Here is a 14035-nt window from a genome sequence, read left to right as displayed (position 1 = left end):
TCATGGTGGACATGTGGATGGGGATAATACTTTTTTACATCATTATCACAGAGAATTTACCTATTTTGCCAAATCAGTACAAATTACTAAAGTGGTTTCTCATAAAACAGACATGTACAGTAGTTGCTGTACCAAAATGGAAATAATGTAGTCATCTAGAAGAAGGAAACAATCCAGAGATACTAAATAATAGCACTTGAGACCCATGTTTTATTACTACTAGACACAAAACTGACTGATTGACTGTCAATAAATTTAGATGGATTCCTTTAACATTTGCAGCCCACAAGGAAATATGAAACTTAGAAAAGGAAAACATTTGACTTTCTGGTAAGGCCTGTCATCCCGGCTTGATGAAGACAAATGATCCTTTTCTGAGACTAAGAATATACACTCAGTGATCAAAGAGTACACCCTGTGATGAAGGACCTGATGCAGACTGTGTGGAAAGACCAAGGAAAGGTCAAGCAGTAAATAAAACATTGAAATTGATGCTACATGAACAAACAGCAGGAACCTCTTCTTCCTCTCCACAAGTCCATGCTGCCAATCTAAAAATGTCAGTGGAGAGGACATAGGAGCATTTTGGAAGGTTTTATTAAAATTTACAATAATATACATATGAGGAAAATATAGTACCTTGTATCACATGTAAGTAGCAAATGAAATTATTATTTTTATTTTAATATATTACATTTGAAAAAACCTAATCTTACTTTAAAGACTAATAGACTACCATGTGGATCAGCACCCATTAGACTACCATGTGAATTAGCACCCATTAGACTACCATGTGGATTAGGACCTAATAGACTACCATATGGATCAGCACCCATTAGACTACCATGTGGATCAGAACCTAATATAGTATCATGTGGATCAGCACCCATTAGACTACCATGTGGATCAGCACTCAATAGACCGCCATGTGGATCAGAACCTAATAGACTACCATGTGCATTAGCACCTAATAGACTACCATGTGGATTAGCACCTAATAGACTACCATGTGGATTAGCACCTAATAGACTACCATGTGGATTAGGACCTAATAGACTAACATGTGGATCAGCACCCATTATACTATTATGTGGATCAGCACCCATTAGACTACCATGTGTATCAGAACCTAATATACTACCATGTGGATCAGCACCTAATAGACTACCATGTGGATCAGCATCCATTAGACTACCATGTGGATCAGCACCCATTAGACTAATATGTGGATTAGCACCTAATAGACTACCATGTGGATCAGCACTCAATAGACGGCCATGTGGATCAGAACCTAATAGACTACCACCTTAATTCTGCTGCCCGACTAATTGATCTCTCTCCTCACTACTCCACTTCTCCCCTCTGCAAATCTCTTCACTGGCTCCCATTCCTTCAGCGTATCCAGTTCAAATTACTAATACTGACCTACAAAGCCATCCATAACCTGTCTCCTCCATATATCTCTGAACTAATCTCCCGATATCTTCCCTCACGTAATCTCCGGTCCTCCCAAGACCTCCTTCTCTCCTCCACACTTATCCGCTCCTCACCCAACCGCCTCCAAGACTTCTCCAGAATATCCCCTATCCTCTGGAATTCTTTGCCCCAACACATCCGACTATCAACCACATTCGGATCCTTCAGACGGAACCTGAAAACCCACCTCTTCAGGAAAGCCTACAGCCTGCACTGACCCCGCTGCCTCCTCACCACTACCGAAGCTAGCGCGGCCTCACCAACACCGGAGTTCCTGCAACCCTCAACCTACTGTCTCCTTCTCCACCATCCTGTAGAATGTAAGCCTGCAAGGGCAGGGTCCTCACCTCTCTATATCAGTCTGTCATTGTTAGTTTGCTTACTATAAGTGATATCTGTAATTTGTATATAACCCCTTCTCATGTACAGCACCATGGAATCAATGGTGCTATATTAATAAATAATAATAAATAGACTACAATTAATATACTACCATGTGGATCAGCACCCATTAGACTACCACGTGGATCAGCACCCATTAGACTACCATGTGGATCAGAACCTAAAGGACTAACATGTGGATCAGATCAGAACCTAATAGACTACCATATGGATTAGCATCTAATAGACTACCACATGGATCAGAACCCATTAGACCACCATGTGGACCAGCACCCATTAGACTACCATGTGGATTAGCACCTAATAGGCTACCATGTGGATCAGCATCCATAAGGCTAGGTTCAGATTGCGTTAGTGCAATCCGTTTAGCACCTAGCGCTAACGCAATGTGTTGTAAAGGGGTCGCGTTAAACGTCCCCGCTCTCGCAGATCTCCGATCTGCGAGAGCCGGGAATGGACTGCGGGCGCGCCTCGGACGCTGCAAGCAGCGTCCGCGGCGCACCACAAAACACCGGCACATCGCTAGCGCGTGCCGAAAATGGCACGTGCTAGTGATGCGCGTCCCCATTGCTGTTAATGGGCGCGCTAACGGACGCGTTGCACGGCGTTAATTTTGCCGTGCAACGCTGTCCGTTAGCGTGGTCCCATTAACGCAATGGGAACCTAGCCTTAGACTACCATCTGAGTCAGCATCCATTAGACTACCATGCGGATCAACATCCATTAGACTACCATGTGGGTCACCATCCACTTACGGAATGTAATGCAACAAAGCTAAAAAAATTGAATTTGAATTGCGCCAGGAGTCTAGGGGCGCAAAAGGTCACTTTGATCCAAATGGGAAGTCTATTAATATTAAAAGGGGTTGTCCAGGACTATTTTATATTTTTTACTATGGGCCTAAAACTAATAGGCAGGTAGATGCTAACAGAGGTAAGTACCTTCCTGTTCTACCGGGAGCCGAATCTGAGCGGTCACAGATCATTCCATTTGGAAATTCAGCTGCTTCACATCGACAGTTCAGCTCTTCCTCCTCTGGGCTGCTTTGTCGACGTCCTGCTGATTGACAGCCAGTTCCCAGCAGTTGGCAGCAGGGAGATGGCTGTCAATCAGCATCACGTCGGCAGTCACACCCCTTCAGCTGAGCAGAGTGGAAGAGAAGTTTCTGCTCTATTGATGTGATATGAGCCACTGAATCACCGAGAGGAGTGGTCTGTGAGATCAACTGTGAGCAACTAACTGCCTGTAAGTTCTTAGGCCCATAAGAAAACACTTAAAATAGTCCTGATAACCCCTTTAAATACTTGCAATAGTTGGGGCTCCTGTTGGAGATTTTACATCAGGGTCTAACGAGCTTCATGTTATCCCACTCGGTGTACATACTGTATTTGTAAGGTATTGTAATCGCGATATCATGACAATAATATAATCTCTATATTAGAAACTCGGTTACACTTTATCTAGCATATTGACCGATCCTAAGAAAAACAAAAAAGTCCAAAAAAGTGTCAGCTTATATTGGGTAAAAGTATTGTGCAGATTGCAATAGTCGTCTACTTACCGACCAAATCTTTTCAAGTTGCTCAAAGGCATCTGACACACCAGAGAATGCTGGATATCCCTGAAGCATCTCTATGAATATACAGCCAGCACCCCTGGAATGAACACAGAGGAAAGAGATTTTCAGCCTCTTTGATGGGTCACAGGCTGTATTTTTCTAAAGATTACAAGCTTTATCTCTTTCGTTTTTTAATTGTTTTTTTCTTCTTTTTCTAAATTAATGGCATACTAATAAAGTTTAATCTGGTTGTTAAAAATAGACATGTAAATACATCATTAAAATGCATTACCTATAGACAAGATTACAGTAAAATGACAAGTTATTAAAGGCGTTTTACGACGATAAGCTGTTCTTAGTTAAGTTAATAGAATGAGCCATCAGAAAATGACCTATTGTCTCAATCACGTTTATGTGCTACATGTATTTTTTTAATGTACAAACATTTTTATATTTTCATATTGTGATCTTTATTAAAAAAAATAAAAATGAGAAATCTTGCAATTTTCACACTGGCCTCTAGGGCAGTTTCAGATACTTCCTGTCCTTTCAGGAAGAGTGTACTGCAATTTCCTTATGATTAGAGGCTAGAAACACCTCTGTACACAGTCGATAACATGAGATTCACAATAGGGGATGTCACAGCTCCCCTGCTCCTCCTCCCTTCACAATGATGTTTGCACATGCTCATTAGATACTTCAATCACATTCTGGTTAATGTACAAGTATTGTTTCCTGAAAGAAAATGAAATCAAAGGCTAAAAAAGGCCCAAGTTGCCAGTGTCAAGATTTCTCATTTACCGTATATTTTTAGTAATGTTTGTGATATGGGAAAAATACATTCGTAGAATTTAGAAAAAAATAACAAAAAGTGGTTTAAACATTAGGTAATTTTTCTGATAAAACATTCCCTTTAAGACAGGGCAACGGAGCCTCAAAAAAAAGGGGACAAAAAGCAGCAATTTATCATATAAGCAACAACAAATACCTCAGTGACATTTCAATGCCAAAAAACAGGGCTATAAGTAACCCATTAAAGATAGAACAGAAAGTACCCACTCAAACCTAGATATGTATGACAGGAGAAACAAGGGCAACCAGGTACCATAGATAAAAGTAGGGTATATATTTTTTATTGAAAGTTCAAAAATATGTCAAATTACCAAAAATAGTCACCGGACAACAACCATCAAACATGACACATCAGCAGCAAAAGGGACAGAAAAAGCGACGGAGCCAATGATTGCAGCTGCCCGATTAGTACCCGAAGTATTCATCTAAAGTGCTTCTGCAATAATATAAGACATGGTAAGAAAACTCCTCCAGCGAGGGGTATTAAAGTCACCACCTCCAATCAAAGCGACCCCTAAGGAGGGGGAGAACTTACCACGGGCAGTTACACAGAGACCCCAGGTCAGTGTTAGATACCCCCGACGTGAGTAGTGGCCGGAGCTGGAGCCACCCCTCCCCCCAGCGGCGTAAGTGGAGGCGAACATGACCATGGGATGGAGGGAGGGGTTAGGGTTAATAGGGAGGAATAGTGGAAAGAGCGGGAGCTTATATAGTGGTGGGGGGGTGGGGCCAAGCAGTTCCCGCTCTCCAGGCATCGTGAGTACACCTTACCTGACAGTGGCTGCGGTGGACCAGATCCTGGAGAGCCTGAGGGCTGCGGCTGCCTCGCACCCTCCCGACTGGCTACAGCAGCAAGTGGCGGGCATCCTGGGGAGCGGCGGTCAGGCTGCGGCGGCTTCCCCGCTGCGGCGCTCGCGCCGCGCCAGGCCGCCGGACCGAGTCTCACCCGACTCTGCACCTCGGGCCCCCCGTAGGCGTAGGAGCCCCTCCAGGGACCCTCCAGGCCGGGCGCCAGCGGGTCGCGGTGCTAGGGGGCCCCGGCCTGGGAGGAATCCATTGGCCACGAGGGGTCCATCTTCGGCTGCTAGGCCTCAGCCTCGCAGCACTGTGGGGGCGGAGCCTGTGCGAGCTGGGCAACGTGGGAGGACTTGTGCGACGGGGGGCCGCAGCGGTGATGTCCCTGCCGCGCGGCCTGCCTCAGCGTCACCGGTGGCTACGCAGAGCGGAGGTTTCGTTACGGGTGGCTTGGGGTCTCATGCCCTGGGGCCGGCCCCGAGTACTGCAGCAGGATACTCTCCTGCCCCGGGAGTGCAGGATGGGATGGCGTTTTCACCAGGACCGGTTGGTGGCTCCGCAACTTCGTCGGTGCAGTCATTTGGAGGGCGGCTGGCACCAGATCTGACACCCTCATCGGCTGGAGCAGCACACGGATCGCAACTGGATTCAAGCCAGGGGCCCAGCACGGCATCCCCCTATGATGGATCGTCTGCAGCGGGACAGAGTCGTCAGGATCCTGGTACTCCGGCTGGAGGGATCACAGCTCCTTCGCAGCCTGGTGAGTGTGCGTCTTTGTCTTCAATATCTGCTCAATTGTTATCCACGCCAGTGGTTCGGGGTCTGCAAGGCGATGGAGGGTCTGTTTTTGGGGCCATGGGCCCGAGTGCAGGGGATACAGGGGGGGTAAGTGCGCTTTTGGAGAATGTGAGGGATTTATTGACAAGATTGGAGAGGGGTATGAATGATCAGAGGCATTTGGCAGCATGGATAGGTGCTGGCGGTGTGGGTATGGGAACGAGGGAGGTAGCGGTTAGCCCTGTGGCTCTGGTTTCAGTTTCAGTGCAGACGGAGAAGGAGAAAGAATGCCGTATTCACTTGGATGATAGGGCACATGGGGAGGTGTATGTCTGTTTTGAGGGCCCCTTGGGGGCGCACCTTAAAAAAGAGGTGAGAGAAAAAATTGTAAAAGATGAGTATGTGGAGATATTTTCGTTACTTCCCCTTGAAAAATTTAACCTGGATAAAGGGAAGAAAGAGGACAGTAAAAAGGAGAAGGAGGAGAAGCGCAGATGGCGTTTAATTCCTCAGACTTTTGTTAACTGGCTGCAAGCCTTTGCTATTTTGGCTAGTGTGATTGGGGAGAAGGCGCCGGAGAATTGTTCGGGCCTGTTCTGTCACATGGATTCTATTGGGGAAGCTCATATAGTGTATGGGGGGCAGGCTTGGTTGAGGTATGACGAACAATTTCGTCAGCGTAAAGCGATTCTGCCGACATTGCGGTGGGACCAAAAGGATATAGGGCTATGGCTGCGCGTGATGGCGCAGTATAAATTCGGTCATTCCTTTCAAGAGGGGGCCGGATCTTCCGGTCAAGGTAACCAGTCCACCAGTACAGGGGCGTCAAGCCAGTCCGGACAGTCAGGGGGGCATAAGGCAGGTCTGTGTTGGCAGTACAACGATGGACAGTGTAAGTACGGGGTCAATTGCAAATTCAAGCATTTGTGCTCCCATTGCAATGGATCCACACACGGGGCAACAAAATGCTTTAAAAAAGGCAAGTCAAAGACAGGGGCAGGGAATTCCTATGGGGGTGACGCCGGTGAGGCTGGAAAGGATGGCCCCTTATCTAAGTAGATATCCTGAGAGGGAGGCGGCAGAGTTGTTATTCAGTGGTTTCCAGGTTGGTTTTGTTATCCCGGCTCCGTCGTTTGAGGTGCCTCGGGTCCTTAAGAATTTACGTTCGGCTTTGGTTCATAAGGAGATTGTGTCGGAAAAATTGAGTAAGGAGGTGGCGCTAGGGAGGATGTCGGGCCCGTTTTCGTCATCGCCGTTTAAGGATTTGGTAGTCTCCCCGCTGGGTGTGGTCCCTAAGAAGGAGGTGGGTAAGTTTCGGCTCATTCACCATCTTTCTTACCCGCGTGGACTATCGGTTAACGATGGTATCGCTCCTGAGCTTTGCTCGGTGGTGTATGCATCATTTGATGAAGCCATTGGGTGGGTGCGTAAGTTTGGGAAGGGGGCGCTGTTGGCAAAAACGGATATTGAGGCAGCATTCCGGTTACTGCCTGTTCATCCGGATAGCGTAAGACTTCTTGGTTGTTTTTGGGAATGGGGGTTTTTTGTGGATCGATGTTTGCCCATGGGTTGCTCGTTATCATGTGCATTGTTCATCGGAAACTTTCAGTTCGTTTCTGGAATGGGCAATTAAGGACGTGTCAGATTGTGATTCGGTGATACACTATCTGGATGATTTCTTGTGTGTGGGCCCGGCTGGGTCTGATCGTTGCCATAGGCTTCTGAAGGCAGTGGAATGGGTGGCGGAGCGGTTTGGAGTACCGTTGGCTCCTGGTAAAACGGAAGGCCCGTGCACGTGCTTGAGTTTTCTGGGCATTGTCATTGATACTGTGGAGTGGGAGTTTCGGCTGCCTGTTGAAAAGATTGAGGGGCTTCGCCAGGATTTGGTCAGAGCGCGTCGGGTGAAAAAATTGTCATTGCGGGATCTGCAGTCATTGTTGGGAAAACTCAATTTTGCGTGCAGGGTGATGCCGATGGGGAGAGTTTTCTCCAGACGGCTGGCAAGTGCTACTGCGGGTGTTCGAGCCCCGCATCATTTTGTGCGGTTGTCAGCTGATTTAAAAGAGGATTTGGCGGTATGGAGCACCTTTTTGGAAACTTACAATTGTCGTTCATTGGTGATGGAGGAGGTTGTGGACAATGACTCGTTGGATTTGTTCACGGATGCGGCTGGCAGCAGTGGTTTCGGAGCGTACTTTCGAGGGCAGTGGTGTGCGGCACCTTGGCCGGCGGAATGGTTCTCAGAAGGGTTGGTGCGTAATGTTGCGTTATTGGAAATTTTTCCTATTTTGGTGGCAGTGCATTTGTGGAAGCAGGAATTCCGTAACAGGCGCATTCGTTTCAACTGTGATAATATGGGGGTGGTGTGTGCGGTTAATGGTCTCACTGCATCGTCACCTCCGGTGGTAAAAGTGTTGAGACAGCTGGTTCTTTGTTGTTTGGAGTTGAATTCTCAGGTTACAGCTACTCATGTGCCTGGGGTGTGTAATTCAATAGCTGATTCTCTTTCTCGTTTCCAGTTCGACCGTTTTCGGTCCTTGGCTTCAGAAGCGGAGAGCAGCGGTTTGGAATGCCCGGCGGAACTTTGGCTAGTGGTATCCGGGACGCAGAAGATCTGATAAGATCGTCGTTGGCTCCCAAGACGTGGGAGGCTTATCAGGCGGCTTGGTTGTTATGGGAAAGAGAGTTGTCTTTTCACCATGGTGAGGGTGATCCTGATGGACAGGTGGGGGTCTTGTTGTCATGGTTGAGCCGGGGGTTTTCTGAAGGTTGGTCCTGGTCTAAAGCGTCGCGTTTGTTAGCTGCTTTAGCTTTTGGTTTTAAGCTAAGAGGACAGCGGGATTTATCAAAAGTGTTCCTGGTAAAACAGGCAGTTAAGGGTTTTCGCAGACAGTATAATCGTTTGGATTCTCGGCGTCCAATTTCTTTCGTGATGTTGAAGCGGAAAGGCGAGGTGTTAGGTGAGTGTTGTGAGTCGGAATTTGAACACTGTTTGTTCAGACTGGCGTTTTCTTTGGCCTTTTTCGGCGCCATGAGAATTGGAGAGTTAGTGTCTCCCAATAAGAGAGTAATGGGGGGCATTTTGGCACGCGACGTAATTTTGTATGACAGGCGTGTGGAATTTTGGTTACGTCGATCTAAGACGGATCAGGCGGGTCGAGGTAAGAAGATTGTGCTCGGCTCAGTTAATGGTTCAAGAATGTGCCCAGTTGATTGTTTGAGAGTTTTTTGGGGACGGGGTTCGTCCAGGGTGGGTTCGTTGCTCTGCCACGGGGACGGTTCCTCGCTGTCGCGATATCAGTTTCATATGGTCTTTAAAAGGGCGATTAGAGCCTTAGGTCTAGATGACTCTCGATTCGCTCCTCACTCGTTTCGGATTGGGGCAGCAACCGCTGCAGCGGAAGGGGGTCTGGATTCTGAGGTCATCAAGCGCATTGGTAGATGGAAGTCTAACAGATATCGCAGTTATGTTAGGAATTGATGGTAGGGTGTTGGGTGACATCAGGTTTGGTGTCTGGGTCGTTTTAGCGTTGGTTTAACTGCATGTGTTTGTATTTTTCAGATTCCCCCCCACTGCTTGTGTGGATTTTCGGCCATTCTTATGTCCATTGGGGAGCCCTGAGAGCTGACATGCGGTCGGAGGGTAGACAGCTGGGATTCGATCGCTCGGTGGCGGTGGTTCGATGGATCGGATTTAGGGGCTTGGTCTGGTACAAGGTGCTGAAGGAAATCCACAAGGTAGTTATTTTGGATAAGTCACCTGATATTTTGGTGTTGCATGTGGGGGGTAATGATTTGGGGGCAAGACCCTTCAGAGAGTTAATCAGGGATATTAAGCAAGATTTGCTTCAGGTATGGCTTTTATACCCGGGTGTGGCAGTGGTTTGGTCCGAGATAGTGCCGCGTAAGCATTGGCGGAACATGAGATCTTTGGACAAGCTTAACAAAGCTAGAATTAAAGTAAACAGAGCGGTGTCTGCTTTTGTTGTACGGAATGGGGGAGTTGCCGTGCGGCATTTTGAATTGGAAAAAGGTGACGGGGCTTTTTGGTTGGCAGATGGTGTCCATCTGAATGCAGTCGGAATGGATTTCTGGGCACTGGGACTGCAAGAAGGTGTGGAGAAGGCCATAGCATTTCGTTCTGGTCGGGTCTTGGGTCTTTGAGGTGTTCAAAGCCCCTCGTTGTGGTGGCTGGGGGGAGTCCTTGGAGTTGGTGGAAATTGGGTTGGGGGAGCCATTGGCTGATGGCTCCTCTGTATTTAGAGGTCAATTGGTTTTGGATCTGGTGACTGGGGTGGGGGTTCCGGCAGTGGTGGTCGGTTCCCCTGGAATATTAGCGTGAACAGTTAACCCTATGGGGTTCTTTGGTGCTCCCGAGCCAGTAGGGTAACGGCTGGGAGTAATTTTGGTTTGGATAAAGTCACGCTATGCTGTGTTGGTCACCAGATTCTTGGGAGCTCCAAGGACTCCTTCACAGTTTTAATGATTGGTGTTTTTTATATATTCAATGTTTGTTTTATGTTAAATAAATAAAAAGGCTGCTGTGGCCGATACTATTCCAAAGAATATGTTGTAAGTGTGTTATTGGTGGGCAATGGGGTTGGCAAACGGAGGTATGTACAAGTTAAGTAAGATGGGGTGTTTTCCCCGTTACCCCAATCGCTCGACATTACCAGGGTCAAGTAGTGGCCGGAGCTGGAGCCGCCCCTCCCCCCAGCGGCGTAAGTGGAGGCGAACATGACCATGGGATGGAGGGAGGGGTTAGGGTTAATAGGGAGGAATAGTGGAAAGAGCGGGAGCTTATATAGTGGTGGGGGGGTGGGGCCAAGCAGTTCCCGCTCTCCAGGCATCGTGAGTCCCGCCCGCCCGCCCTATTTGTTATGGTTAGTGGGGGTGGAATGTTATTTTATGGGGAATTTTGTACCGGGTAACAAGGGTCACTGTGGCTTTGGTGGCTGGGGGGAGTCCTTGGAGTTGGTGGAAATTGGGTTGGGGGAGCCATTGGCTGATGGCTCCTCTGTATTTAGAGGTCAATTGGTTTTGGATCTGGTGACTGGGGTGGGGGTTCCGGCAGGGGTGGTCGGTTCCCCTGGAATATTAGCGTGAACAGTTAACCCTATGGGGTTCTTTGGTGCTCCCGAGCCAGTAGGGTAACGGCTGGGAGTAATTTTGGTTTGGATAAAGTCACGCTATGCTGTGTTGGTCACCAGATTCTTGGGAGCTCCAAGGACTCCTTCACAGTTTTAATGATTGGTGTTTTTTATATATTCAATGTTTGTTTTATGTTAAATAAATAAAAAGGCTGCTGTGGCCGATACTATTCCAAAGAATATGTTGTAAGTGTGTTATTGGTGGGCAATGGGGTTGGCAAACGGAGGTATGTACAAGTTAAGTAAGATGGGGTGTTTTCCCCGTTACCCCAATCGCTCGACATTACCAGGGTCATGGCTTTTTCTGTCTCTTTTCCTGCTGATGTGTCAAGTTTTATGGTTGTTGTTCGGTGACTATTTTTGGTAATTTGACATATTTTTGAACTTTCAAGAAAAAACATATACTTTTATCTATGGTACCTGGCTGCTCTTTTTTCTCCTGTCATATAAATTTATCATATAAGTAAAAAAGATAGAAGGAAGGAAGGGAAGATGGGACTGGCTAGTGAGGGTGTAAACCAATATCAGGGAAATCAATGTGTCCAGAGAATTGTAGAAATGTAGGAACTGGGATGTCATCACAGACAGGAGGCAGATCAAGAGTTAACAAATTTATTAACAGAGTTAAACTCCACGCAGGGAGAGAGGGAGTATGGGAGGTAAGGTATAGAGCAATGTGGGAACTGAAGGGATGACTAGGGAGAACAAGAGTAATGAAAATGTTCAAAAGGGAGTAAATTTATCAGTCTGTTGGTTTCTTGATTGCAGCGTCTCAGTCTCCAACAGTGGCGCCCAGGGGTGAACCTAGCCACACTGCTGCCAGAGGCAAACTTCAAAACGGCGCCCCCCCAAACACATATACAGTACAGCCCGTCTATAGGGCTCCCATTTCATATACAGTCGCCCCATACATTACATGAGTGATAACTATTGTACATTCTACAATAGGTCATAAATCAGACAGTATAGTCCTCCATACAGTTTTCTGGGCACCACAGTGCTCCATACAGAATAATGAGCCCCATATATTGCTCCATACAGAATAACATGTCCCATATATTGCTCCATACAGTATAATGAGCCCCATATATTGCTCCATACAGTATAATGAGCCCCATATATTGCTCCATACAGTATAATGAGCCCCACATGATGCTCCATACTGTATAAAGGCCACACAGTGCTCCATACTGTATAACGGCCACACATGATGCTCCATACTGTATAATGGCCACACATGATGCTCCATACAGTATAATGGCCACATAGTGCTCCATACTGTATAATGGCCTCACATGATGCTCCATACTGTATAATGGCCACACATGATGCTCCATACTGTATAATGGCCACACAGGATGCTCCATACATTATAATGGCCACACAGTGCTCCATACTGTATAATGGCCTCACATGATGCTCTATACTGTATAATGGCCACAAAGTGCTCCATACTGTATAATGGGCACACATAATGCTCCATACTGTATAATGGTCACACATGATGCACCATACTGTGTAATGGCCTCACATGATGCTCCATACTGTATAATGGTCACACATGATGCACCATACTGTATAATGGCCTCACATGATGCTCCATACTGTATAATGGCCACACATGATGCTCCATACTGTATAATGGCCACACAGTGCCCCATACAGTATAATGGCCACACAGTGCTCCATACTGTATAATGGCCTCACATGAAGCTCCATACTGTATAATGGCCACACATGATGCTCCATACTGTATAATGGCCACACAGGATGCTCCATACAGTATAATGGCCACACAGTGCTCCATGCTGTATAATGGACTCACATGATGCTCCATACTGTATAATGGCCACAAAGTGCTCCATACTGTATAATGGGCACACATAATGCTCCATACTGTATAATGGTCACACATGATGCACCATACTGTGTAATGGCCTCACATGACACTCCATACTGTATAATGGTCACACATGATGCTCCATACTGTATAATGGCCACACAGTGCTCCATACTGTATAATGGGCACACATAATGCTCCATACTGTATAATGGTCACACATGATGCACCATACTGTATAATGGCCTCACATGATGCTCCACACTGTATAATGGCCACACATGATGCTCCATACTGTATAATGGCCACACATAATGCTCCATACTGTATAATGGGCACACATAATGCCCCATACTGTATAATGGCCTCACATGATGCTCCATACTGTATAATGGGCCCACATGATGCTCCATACTGTATAATGGCCACACATAGTTACTCCTACACATGCGGCTGCGCTCCGTACACCTTGCACACACGGCTCCACTCCGTACTCACGCGGCTCTGCTCCATACACCTCGCACACACCTGGCTCTGCTCCATACACCTAATACACACCTGGCTCCACTCCGTACACCTCATACACATGCAGCTCGCTCCGTAAACCTCATACACACGTGGCTCTGCTCCATACACCTTGTACACATTCAGCTCCGCTCCATACACCTCGTACACATTCAGCTCCGCTCCATACACCTCGTACACACACGGCTCCCTTCCATACACCTCGTACACATTCAGCTCCGCTCCATACACCTCGTACACACACAGCTCCGCTCCATACACCTCGTACACACACGGCTCTGCTCCGTACACCTCGTATACACACGGCTCCGCTCCATACACCTCGTACACACACGGCTCTGCTCCGTACACCTCATACACATGGCTCCGCTCCATACACCTCATACACACATGGCTCCGCTCCGTACGCCTCGTACACATTCAGCTTCGCTCCATACACCTCGTACACATTCAGCTCCGCTCCATACACCTCGTACACACACGGCTCTGCTCCGTACACCTCGTACACATTCAGCTTTGCTCCATGCACCTCGTACTCACACGGCTCCGCTCCATACACCTCATACACACACAGCTCCGCTCCATACACCTCGTACACTTTCAGCTCCGCTACATATACCTCATACACACACGGCTCCGCTCCATACACCTCATACACAC

General features: G+C 47.3%; 1 protein-coding gene across 3 annotated transcripts in view; it reads right to left on the bottom strand.

Moving 5' to 3' along the window:
* The window catches only part of CDK15 (cyclin dependent kinase 15), a 265773-nt gene that overhangs the window by 143028 nt on the left and 108710 nt on the right, over positions 1–14035 (bottom strand). For all 3 annotated transcript variants that reach the window (XM_069733568.1, XM_069733566.1, XM_069733567.1), the window contains one exon: positions 3440–3533. In XM_069733568.1, the coding sequence (XP_069589669.1) occupies positions 3440–3533 (94 nt within the window). The remainder of the gene's footprint in view (positions 1–3439; positions 3534–14035) is intronic.

This window comes from Ranitomeya imitator, chromosome 7, assembly GCF_032444005.1.
Source record: "Ranitomeya imitator isolate aRanImi1 chromosome 7, aRanImi1.pri, whole genome shotgun sequence".
Taxonomy (NCBI): domain Eukaryota; kingdom Metazoa; phylum Chordata; class Amphibia; order Anura; family Dendrobatidae; genus Ranitomeya; species Ranitomeya imitator.
Note: the sequence above shows the minus strand (reverse complement) of the source record. Positions and strands in the feature narration are given on the sequence as shown.